This window comes from Camponotus floridanus, unplaced genomic scaffold, assembly GCF_003227725.1.
Source record: "Camponotus floridanus strain SB8 unplaced genomic scaffold, Cflo_v7.5 scaffold38, whole genome shotgun sequence".
Taxonomy (NCBI): domain Eukaryota; kingdom Metazoa; phylum Arthropoda; class Insecta; order Hymenoptera; family Formicidae; genus Camponotus; species Camponotus floridanus.
The window spans coordinates 1681786-1695000 of NW_020229525.1; the positions used below are offsets into that span (position 1 = coordinate 1681786).

A 13215-nucleotide genomic window follows, 5' to 3' on the forward strand; every position below is an offset into this window, starting at 1 on the left:
TCACTATTATAATTTTTTCAGTGTGTAAAAACAATCTATGAGGATAATGCATAATTTAAGCTTTTATAATTTATCACATATTCAATGAGAGTTTTATTGAATTATTGCTTTTGTAGATTCTATAGCAGTCATGGCAGGATACGCGGATGTGGTTGTACTCAGACATTCGGAGCCAGGCGCAGTAGCTGTAAGTATTAAAATTACACATAAATATGTGTATGTGTTTAAAGAATACAACATAATTTTTCAAATTATATTATAATTATGTATACATGATAATCTTATTCCTAAAATTTTTAATATTCAATTCTAATTATTTTTTCTAATACTCTAAAACTAATCTCTGCGTATGTGTGTGAGAGACAATAATAAAGATTTATTTATAATTTTTAATATTTCTTTTATAAATGTATATAAATTACAATTTACAAATATAAGAAATACATACATACATATATATATATATGTATGTATAAGTAATATATATATAATATATATATATATATATATGTATTTCTTATATTTGTAAAAATGCGTATATATATATATATATATATATATATATATATATATATTATCATATTTTATATTAATAATAATTTACAGAGAGCAGCTCTACATTGTAGAAAACCATTGTTAAACGCTGGCGATGGAGTTGGCGAACACCCAACTCAAGCGTTGCTCGATATTTTTACAATTAGAGACGAATTCGGAACTGTGAATGGCCTTACAATTACGATGGTAGGAGATTTGAAACACGGCAGGACCGTTCATTCTCTTGCAAGGTTGGTGCGACCAAAGTAATTTGTTCGATTTCCGATTATAAGATAGTTAATAAGAAATGATAAAAAATGAAATATTATATATTATTATGCAGTATTAATCAAATGTTTCTCTAACTAAAAAATAAATATTTTTTATAATTATGAATATTGTAACCTATAAGGGTGTATTATGCGTTTTAATATTAGAATATCATACAGGCACACACATATATATATATATATATATATATATATATATATATATATATATATATATATATATACGTGCCTGTATGATATTCTAATATTAAAACGCATAATACACCCTTATAGGTTATATATATATACGTGCCTAATTTATATATATATATATATATATATATATATATATATATATATAAATTTATTATTGTACAAATTTATTTTTATGAACTATTATTAACATATATTGATGATAAAATATTTACAATGATACAAAAATAAATTTATACAATAATAAATTTTGTGGTATTTTTAAAGAAAAATCAATTTTAAATTTACTAGAGAATCTCTGATAAAAAAAAATTAAAATTGTGTGTTATAAAATAGTGTAAAAATAAAATTACTACATGCACAATTGTAATGAATCCAAGCATGATTAATATTTATAATAAATAATAAAAATTTTTTAAATATTGAACACATCTACATATAATAACAAAATTTAAATTTAAAATATAAATTTAAATTTAGTATCAATTTTGTCTCAAGTCATAGAGAAATGTAATATCTTAAAAAATAAATTTTTTTGTTTTATAAATACATTATAGAGAAATATATTAATAATAATTCAGTGTTAATAAAAGTTAAATAATATATATAATTCCATTTAATGGAATAAATAGGATTTTGAAAAAATGTTAAATTTATTCACGAACATAAATTTAACAATTATAACTTTAGATATGTATTACGTGTATTCCAATTATCTCTCCGTGCAGTTATTTATTTAAAAGTATTTTCTTTTCACACGTATCATTTACTAAATCCTAATGTTGATGCAGATTGCTGACTCTATACAATGTGGAGCTTCGCTACGTGAGTCCACCTGGCCTAGGTATGCCAGATCATATTATTAATTATGTAGCCGAACGTCAAATTTCCCAAGAAAAGTTTTCAACCTTGGAAGATGCCTTACCCGATACAGATGTTCTTTACATGACACGAATACAACGTGAACGTTTTACTACACAAGAGGAATACCATCAGGTGAGTCTTTAAAACATTTTATTCGAGTTTTATTAAATCTATAATAAAAGATCCACTATTTTATTCATTACATATTCATTCTTTTGTATAAAATATCTTCTGTAAGTACAATTGGTATGTATGTATGTATAATCCCAGCTAAGTTTGCTCGAACAGATTTTGCTAAGGTTTGTTACAAATTCTTATCAGCAAAAAGGCCACAATTTGCGTATAAGTGCTATTACAAATTTTGATGACAGCAAAAACCGAACAAAATTTATTGGCAAAACCTGATCGCAAATGGACAGCAAAAAGCAAGCAAAGCTTGCTAATATACTTGACATCAAATTGTCGGTAAAAATCAAGCAAGATCTGAGCATGAAAGCAATTGACAGCAAATTGTCAACAAATTGTGAGCAAATTTTGATATTCTAAAGCAACTCAAATTCACTTTGCGGCGACATAAAGTTTAACTAACTCATATTCAATTTTTCATGAAATGGATATGAAGGACTGATACTAACATAAGATCCAAAGTACTTTTTGGTCAGTTTAATTTTTGATAAACTGACTTAAAATAATTTGTTTAATAATCTCCATTCCTTCTGGATTATTGGAATTCAGAATATTACCCAGAGAGCCAAGCTTAACATATTCAGCAAACAAATGCATTGCATGTATTATTATATATTTGCAGTATGCTTGCTGACATCGAAATATGCGTTACGAATACAGCTATATGTCTGCTTCTACATGCAATCAATTAAAGAAGCAAATGGTCTGCAATATTGGTATATTACGTTGTCTACAACATGTCAGCATTATGCTGACACGTTGCAATCAATTTGCTGTTATTAGCACATAAATTCATGTGAGTTCAACGTAACGGACATAATGTTGTTTCACCTCGTTTATGGTTTATTAAAATTAGTTGCTTCAACAATTATTGGCAACATCTCAGCAACCTCATTGCATTTTGCCTTCTGGAGTAATAAATAAATTATATGAAATTAAATGAGTAAATGGGAAATAGTTAATTTATTGTGTGTTATTGAAATATTCCTGTTGCCGAATATAAATAAGTTAATTGTATATAAATTTTATCGAGAACGTCTTAATAAGAAACATTTAATAGACATTTTTTAAATGTAGTAAGCGATTAATGGAGCTTTAAATAAACGTCTTATAGAGATGTATATAATTAGAAAGACACAAATGTCTAATTGATTAAATTTTATATATTTTTATAAGTAAAATATTATCTATCTAATATTCATTTGTCAGAAATAAAAATTTTAATATAACTTGTATGTATATTATATATATTACAATATCATATTTATAAAATAAAATTTTTGTACACATATAAATAATGTTAGTTATTTAAAAAGAAAAGAATAAAAACTGGAAATTAAATATCCATGAACATCAAATTTAAATGGCTTTGGAATGTCAAGGTTTGCTCAATTTCCTGATAATTTGTCATTAAACTTTCCTGCAGATCTTGATCGGTTTTGCCGACAATTTGACATCAAGTATATTAACAAGCTTTTTTCGGATTTTATCACGAATTTGTTGTCAGGTTTTGTCAGCAAGGTTTGCTAGTAAAACACGAACTTATTGCCGACACAAATGCTATAGTATTTGGCATCAAATTTTGAACGCACTTGATTTCGGAATTTGGCGACAAATTGTTTTCTGGGATATTACATACTATTGTATATGTAATATGCATAGCTTTAATAAGTAATATGTGCAGTGTTTCTTTTTAAAAGTAATCATTCTTTTAGTAAAAAATGTAGACGAAAGATAAATATATATATATATATATATATATATATATATATATATAAATTGTTAGAAATTATTAACAATACATATTAGTTAACACAATACATAATTAACATAATTATAATTTTATCTCAAGTTAAACTTTATATACTTTATAATAACTTTTAAACTAGCTTTATATACAAATATTATATCTCTACAAAATTATCACATGCAGATGTGCGGACATTTCATTGTCACCCCGCAACTGATGTCCCGCGCAAAGAGAAGAATGGCAGTAATGCATCCTTTGCCACGTGTCTTTGAAATAAATACGGAGTTTGATACTGATCCACGAGCTGCTTACTTTCGACAAGCTGAAAATGGAGTCTACGTGCGTATGGCATTGCTGGCAATGGTTCTCGGACGCGCTTGATCTAATCATTGTCTCTTCTGTGTCTCCTGAGAATTAAAAACCTCTTCTGTGTCTCCTGAGAATTAAAAACTTATTATCGAGATTAATAATGTTCAGAAAATATTTAAATTTAAAAGTTTCAATCAAACTGTGATGCGCTAAAAGCCAAAAGCTAAATTCCGACATTCCACTATTACGATAATAATTTAGTAACAAGATTTATAAAGAAGTTTAACTAAAAACATACTGATATAATTCTAACGACATATTATGTTAACAATATATTACGTAAGTTGTAATTTTATATAAATTTTTTTTATAAAACAACAAAATTTTTTTCTTAAAATAATTTCTGTTTTCTATATTATCTTTGTTTAAATATTATGTACAATGTAATTTACAATAATTATTACAGTAATAATTTACTTATATAATTATGCATGTAATTATGTTTTTTTAATATGATATAAAGCAATGAAGAAAGTATTTTAATAAATATATTATAATAAAAATTTTATAGAAAATTTTATTGATAACAAATTAAAAGAATATTATATTAATTTTAAAATTTTTTTAACTTATTATGTGCGTGTATGTAGTATGTTTGAATATCTAATTCGAGTTTCAGATGAAATAAGCAGTACTGTTCAAATTTTGTGTGAGGTAAGTAATTATAATGAAACGTAAATAATAAGCTGATAATAAAAAATATTTCAATAGTAATAAAAAAATTGTAATAATGTATTTCAATCAAAAGTATTAATTTTTTAATAAATAATAAATAAATATTTTAATAAATAATAAATAATAAAGATAATGTGTGCTCATACAAATCTCAAAATTTATTATGCTATATTATTCAGTTTTAAAAATTGTAAAATCTTTGATATTTATATAAAGATAGAAAATAACAGAGGAGATGTGTACATAAATATATATTTTTATTGAACACCTTTTAATGTTTATTGCTATATTTATACGAGTTCTGTTACGATATATTACGTAAAAAAATAAATTTTTAAAGATTAATGCTAATTAAATATATTATATCAAATAATATATTAAGCAATAAAGCTTATAATAATATTTATACAATTACAAAATATACACATAACATATATACCTTAATAATATAATACACTTTATAAATTTTCGTAAATTTTAGAAATAATTTTGTAATTTATTTTGATTATTCTATTATACAAGTATTATAATCATTACTTTAGCCCTTCTTATATACAAAAAAGTCAGAATTTCTCGATTGATTTTATTATAAGCCGACGATGTAAATTAAATAAAAAAAATAAATAAATAAAACTATAATTGTATATAATTAATTTTTAATTATTGATACAATTTATCGCGATTTGAATTACTGCCATAAATTACTTCATTATCTTATATTTTTATTACATTATGTTGTTACTATATGTTGATAACAATTGTCCTATACATATATCGATTATTATGATAATATATTATAAATATCGTTGTAACAATATGTAATTTTTGATATAATCACGAAATAATATATATATACATACATATATATATATATATATATATATATATATATATGTATACGTAAATCTGTATAAAATTAAACATTTTATTTACAATATATACATTTAATTCTACATTATCAATATAATGATAAATATCAAATATTTTTATATTACAATGAATTGTGCTTAAAAGCTATTACATTTAATCTTATAAAAGATTATAGTTAACAAAAAAGATTATAGTTAATAAAGATTATAGTTAAAAAAGATTATAGTTAAAAAAGATTATAGTTAACAAAATTTTTATTACTATAGATATAATACCATTTGTATTATATTATGCAATTAAAACAATAAAATAATTCAAAAAATGCATCTTATATATCTATATTATTCATATATCATTTGGATCTATATATACAGTTTCACTATTACAATTACTATATTATTATCATTTTTATTTTTTTATTGTTTAACCATAAAATATTTCTCTATAATTATTTATTGCTAATGGAAACGTAATAATTTACATGTACATTTTTTGGCAAATGCTATTTACTTATTGCTACATATTTATGTTGATATATTTCTTAATAAGTATTATAGAACAATAACTTGATATTAAATAAAACTTATATTGAATGATTTTTTAAATAATTATATTGATTGATTTTCTATAATTTATTATAGATATAATAATTATAAATAAAAGTATTTTTTATATTTAGTTATTATTAATAATATAGATCTTTTACAAATTATAAAGTGTCAATAAACATAACCATAAACTCATTCATCACAAATTCAAATATAACAAAAAAATATAACAAAAAATCGCGATTGCAGTAGTCTAGTACAAATTCAACTAGAAATAATAATTTTTAAATCATAGTAACACTCACGTTCGATATAATATTATTAATATCTTGTAATTTGACGTAATCAAAGCATAATATCTTGTGATTTGACGTAATCAAAGTTGCTTGTTGCAAACAAGCAATATATATAGTTTTAAATTTATTTATTCCTACAAAATTTATTCCTACTATCTACTTTATTCCTAATATCTTTAAAAGTTATATATAAATAGTATTTTAATGAACGGGAATTGAAAGCATCTCAACATTTCAATATTGAAATATTTAGTTACTTGTCATCGTATTAAGTATATAATTTTTTTAAAGTTTTATTGAAGTCTTTATGAAGTAATAATTGTCCTAAATACATCAGACTATAACATCTCTTGCTCTGAACTCCATATCGCTAGCGTTCGGACACATATCCGAAGCTAAAGCTTTCACTTCGTCTTTTCGACTTCTTCGTGTTAATGGAGGCATTTTCAATCTCAGTTTTCTTCTTTTCATAGAATCTGTCTTCCTGTAATATTGTTCATTATGTAATTATTATTAATTTTATTATCGTTTTGCAGAATTTGATAGCACATATATAAATATATTATATTATATTGACCAGTTTACAATCGTACTTAAATAAAAGAAAACATTCTGCATAATATAAATAATAATTTTTTGCTATTGTTCGTTGAAAATTGGCTCTTTTTAGCGAAATGCAGATGTTTTAAAAATGAAATACTAGTGCAAAGATAAATGATTATTTTTACATACTGATGTTTACAATCTATAAAGATACCCATCGAGAATAACACCATTATAGCAATGATGATACCGATCACAACTACTATCAAAACAATCGCATCTTCTTCTTCGGCAGTCAAAGGTACTTCCGATGTGAGCATATACGCTAAACAAATTTAAAAAAATGCAATGTTTTTCGAGTTATGTATAAAAAAGTGTTGGTTTTTTACTAATAAATAAGTTGTTGTGTTGCGTTTTATAATCGTTCGAAATTTTTTTATCATCGACAGAAACAAATATTTCCAGCTTGATTTTAATTTTTTAGTAACATTTATCAGTTATTATAAAGTTATTAAAGAATGACAGAGAGAAAAAAATATATGTTACTTGGCATAATTCAAAATAAATGTATAGTGAAAAATGAGCAACTCTGTGTGTGCGTGCGTGGATATATGCTAATATATATTAATATATATTAATATATATATATATTAATATATATATAATATATATAATATATTAATTGTTAATATTAATATATATAATATATATATTAATATATATATATAATATATATTGTTATTAATAATATTAAGGAAGATATTAGTTATTAGTATTATAGAAGTTATTAATAATATTAAGGAAGATACTATAATATGAAAAATATTATTTTGTAGATATTTTTAACTATGACCAATGTATGCACCGCTTTTTTATAATCATTATAAAGTATATAAAAAAATGCAATGTCCAAAGATAGGAAAAAATGGTAATGACTGAAAATTAAGGATCATTTAATAATATTAAATAAAGGAAAACCGATGTTTTTTATATAATTATGGATATTAAACATTATTCATAATATGTACATAATATAAACATTATTCATAATATTATGTATCTACCAATCATGATGTCAATATTTTAATCACATATGATAGCCAGTGTTTTCTGTTACAAAATTTTTAATATCAATCAATGTGTGTTTTAAATGAAAAATATTATACGAATATAGTAGTGTAAAATATTTAAATCAAGTTATATACAATAGAAAAAAATTTTATCAATAATACAACAAAACATTATTCTTTGTTATATTTTAGTATGACACAAATATAATGTTTCAATATACTATTAAGAGAATATATTATTGAGGATATCCAAGTATCACATATTTGTTTCAAAATCGTTTCAAAAATGTTTCTTCAAAGTGTTTCATAATCGATTCTTGAAAACATTAAAATGTCCACTTGAAAAACATTAAGAGATACGTTTCTTTTCTGATAAAAAACCGTTTAAAATATGTTTTTTTAATGTTAAATGTTTGTTTTCTCATGAATTTAATAAAATAATGCATTCATACACATTCTTTAAAAGTGAATCAATATATTATCAGTGAAAACAGTAAATAAAATCATTAATACAGCAGTTATTATTATAGCACTGTAAATCAATAATATTTCACTGAAAGAATTAGTAATATTTATTGTTTTAATCAGTAATATTAGAAATTATAATTTATCTACCTCGTAGAAACGTTTCTTATTAATGCTTTACGGTTAAAAACATTACGTTTAAGAAACGCATATAAAACGAACGTGCATATATTGGGCAAATAAATGTTTCTTTTTGTGTAATGATTTAAAGATGATAGAATGAAAATTAGAAATTATTGCGCAAAAGAACATTAATTACAATCTCCATCATGTTTACACAATTTTCAGTTCTACAGTGTTCATTATAATCTCTTTTATTAGTTATAATCATTTTATTTTCTAAAGAAAGCCTTTACACACACACACACACACACACACACACACACACACACATACACATGCTAAGATAATCAGACACAAGCAATTTGAGATGGAAGGCGTTTCTCCTATATGTTGCACACATGCCTATATTTAATACAAATTAAAGTGACGCTGCTGTAATTTCTATAAGTTTAATGTGCTTATTTATTTTTTTATAACATTTTCTTATTTAATATAATTAATAATTTAGTAATATTGTCAATAAAATATAAATATATTTAAAATGAATTATTTTAAAACGATGGGAATGGTGGGAAGATATTTCGTATTTAATACTAAGAAAATATATATTGTATAGTCAGATATAAATTAATTACAATTAAATTAAAAATTATAATTATTGAATATTTTATTTAAATTACCTTCAATTATTTTCAAACTGTATTAATTATAATATATACTATTGTTGCTTTTATATCACATACATTAAAACATATTTAATTCAAAAATTGAACTCCAAAAGACATAAAAAGCTTACACCCTTTTACGGTTACATATTTTTTATGTAGTAATATATCCGATAAATATATTGCTATAGTTTTGCACACACTAATTAATTGATATTTTTATATCAATCTGATCACATTCAACAATCGGTACATCCATATGTATGTTCATATATTGTTACAAGCGTAGTTTAATTCTTATATGATAAGCAATCTTATTTTCACAGTCTGCGATATTTAGAAAAGCGCAACCGTAAAAAAATTTTCCTTATTGACGGTATGAACAATATTTTGTTTCTTACGAAGTTTTGTTACTACGAAATAATAAAGTAAGAGTCAAGGTACGGTAAGCACAAGAAAAAAGAGAAATAAAATTTGTTTTTCCTTATTATAATAATTGTTATTACTTTAAGTCAATCTTTTAATTTTTATTTTATGTTACATTAATTAAAAAATAATAATACTTTGACTATTATAATTTAATTATTTATATCTAGAAAATTTATACACACAAATGCACTCATACATGTATATATATGTATATGTATGTATATATACGCATAAATACACACACACACACACACACAAATATACACACATATATATATATATAGGTGAGTAGTTATCTCTTTTTTTGTTTTTCAAATAAGCAAAGCTAAGTTTATTTTAGTATCTAAATAAGTATAAAAAAATTAATTGATGCTTTATTATTGATGCTTTATATTTATTGATGCTTTATAAGTATTATTATTATTATTATTATTGATGCTTTATAAGTATAAAAAAATTAATTGACGCTTTATTATTGATGCTTTATATTTCGTTTATATATGTATATATTTAACTAAATTGTATTGCAATTTAAAAAAAAATTACTAGTACAACTATTTATATAAAATTATATTAAAAAACAACTCAATAAAAGATGCAAATTTATTTTGCAATTTATTTATTTTTCTTATTGGAAATTTAATTTTAAACTTTATTTTAAATTTAAAAAAGAAAACAAAATAATGTAATATATGTAATATATAAAATTTTAATAAAAGTTTAAAATAGGTGGAAAATTTTTCGGTCAATTGCACAAATATACTCCTGGATAATTAACGTATTAACGTAATTTTTTTCACTTTTTCTTTAAAATTTTTTGTAAAAATTTAAAATTTTTAATTTTTTGTAAAAATTTAAATATCAGCTTTAAAAAAAAATTGATAAAAAATTATACGTTAATTTTGTCTAGGAATATAGATAAAAAAAAACAAAAGAATTTATTTCCTTATATATTAAAATATTAGAAGATATATTGCGTGCTAAATACACACGAGAACTAAAAAAACTGTATTTTACTTCAAAAAGATATATTATGAATTTAAATAATTTCACAAATTTGCACATTTATAGTTATACATATAGCATTAAGTGTGGCGCTCGAAAATTCGATTACAATCTTCTTTTAACCTAAATATATTTTACTATGACTTATGACAATTATCAGTTATATATGGAGCTTCTAAAGCATATGTTATCAGTAAAATATCCGCTTTTTATGGAATAATGTTTCTCCAAAATTGTTTTACTCCAAAAAGATCACAAGATTTTGTATTAAGATTTTCAATTGTGTCTTTTCGGGTCATATATCTTCTTATCAAATTATCACTTTAATTCGAATTGATACATTTGCGTTATAGTGGCATGCCAATTCACTTACAATTAGCTCAAATCATCGTATCAACATAAGACTCACGTGATGCAATTCTGAATGTGCAATCAACAGATTTATAGATCGGAATGTTAGTATGCTTTAACCTTTTTCTACTGGCAATGTGTTTGATATATCATATGTATGATGCTAGTCAAGGTTCTTGCCAAAGAATTAATTATTAAAAAATCTTGAGACTTAATATATAATCTTATAATAGTTTAATAAAATAGAGATCAATTGAAAATTCTAAAATATTGTAAAATGATGATTTAAAAAACTGATAAGATAAATCTCTTGCTTAAAATAGAACATTGAATATTATACTATTTTATTTTAAATTTTATTTTGTTATCAAGATTATTTTTATAAGATATAGTGAAAAAAAAAGAGTGAGAGAGGAAGGGAGAGACAGGGAATACAATTTTGGAACAAAAAAATGTTTCAAGTTTTCTTACCAAAGTATTGACAACTAATATTGTAAACTAAGCGTGCCTTATTTATTTATTTTAATATAATTAATTAATTATATTGAGATATAATTAATTAATTATATTGAAACCAACAAATAATGCAACTGTTGATAAAACAACATAAAAATGTTTTCTTATTCTTTTTTTAAAAAACAAATGTTTTATTTTATTTTTTCTTTCCTAGGAATCCAAGTTTATTGAAAGTATTGATTAACAAGAAACTAAAACTTATCTTAAAACACACAATGATTGTAAAACATGAATCATAAGCTATTACAATAAAAATCTATATTTATATTTCTTCTGAGTTATAACATATTTTCATTCATCTTGCATATTTTAATTTAATAAGATTTTTTTAAACAATATTGATATAAAATACATTGTATACATAATTCTGTATATTGCACATAATATTAGCAAAATTTAAATTTATATTTTACTCCAAATTGATCGAATAAATTAACACAATCAAGCACGATAATAATTAAATATCTATTCAAATATATACTCACGTTACAGAGAATAATAAGTATTATAATTATAAGTTTGCAATATTTATATGTCATGGAGAGAATATATTAAAACTTCTCCAATTATATACAAATTTTAATACATAAATTCTATTTAATACATAGATTCAAGATTATGTAACGTATTAAATAGTAATTTTATATTAAATAGTATATTAAATAGTAATATTTTTACTATCTTAAATAGTAATATTACTACTATTTTCTCATTTATATATCACATTTATATTACATTTCTTATCATACTAGAATATTACCTTCTGTCGTTGTAGTCTTTACGCTGTCATTTATGTTTCTAACGTACTTTCCCATTTTTATATTACTTTTCTTTCCTCGTTTTTCGTTGTGAATTTGATCGGAGAACAAAAAATTAGTTAGGAAGCAAGCAAGCACAGTTTTAGAATTTCCAATCCTTTGCGTCCCAAACAGATCGAGATCCTGAGGTAAACTGTCGGCCACATACCTACGTCGTTGTATAATATGCTTGGCGAGGCGTCAACGAGAGCGACAAAAAGGCAAAACGAACGATGTTGGAGGAATGGAGAAAAGAATACGGCAACGAGTATGAGAGAGGGAAAACATTTAAAAAAGTAAGACAGAGTACTCGTTCGTGATTCTTAAAGAAGAGCGAGGGGGAAAGTGAAAGAGAAACCTCATGGAAGCATCACGGTGTAAGATCCGCGAGAGAGGATCGTGCAATTTCTGATTTCATTTAACATTCCACGATCGAGACATACATACCTTGATATGACATTGACATGACAGCGCAATGTCTAATGATTTTTATATAAGAAAATTACTGACAAAAAAGAAAAAAATTATGTTATTGCAAACAAATATCTGGTGGATTTGTATTTACAGATGAAATAAATAAGGTATGTATATATATATATATAATTTTTTTCTTTTTTATCAGTAATTTTCTTATATAAAAATCATTAGACATTGCGCTGTCATGTCAATATCATATC

At 23.1% G+C, this 13215-nt stretch overlaps 2 protein-coding genes across 5 annotated transcripts in view; one reads left to right on the forward strand and one right to left on the reverse strand.

The window, feature by feature from the left end:
• The window catches only part of LOC105257739 (CAD protein), a 30116-nt gene extending 25650 nt beyond the window's left edge, over positions 1-4466 (forward strand). The window contains exons 23-27 of one of the 4 annotated variants that reach the window (XR_003123180.1): positions 117-187; positions 607-785; positions 1808-2012; positions 2169-2403; positions 2503-3039. Coding sequence is in view for 2 of the 4 variants with exons in the window: in XM_025411165.1 (XP_025266950.1) it covers positions 117-187; positions 607-785; positions 1808-2012; positions 4000-4197 (653 nt within the window). In the remaining 2 variants the exon portion in view is untranslated. Of the gene's footprint in view, positions 1-116; positions 188-606; positions 786-1807; positions 2013-2168; positions 3040-3999 lie in introns of those variants that run through there. The other 3 variants (XR_003123181.1, XM_025411165.1, XM_025411166.1) reach the window with 3 other exon arrangements.
• A 2385-nt stretch (positions 4467-6851) lies between these two features.
• Positions 6852-12981, reverse strand: LOC105257729 (hypothetical protein). The gene is made up of 3 exons (XM_011268554.3): positions 12502-12981; positions 7307-7442; positions 6852-7058 (listed from the first exon to the last, which is right to left on the reverse strand). The coding sequence occupies exons 1-3, from the start codon at positions 12554-12556 to the stop codon at positions 6908-6910; spliced, it is 342 nt and encodes a 113-aa protein (XP_011266856.1). The 5' UTR covers positions 12557-12981; the 3' UTR covers positions 6852-6907.
• Positions 12982-13215: the final 234 nt, after the last annotated feature.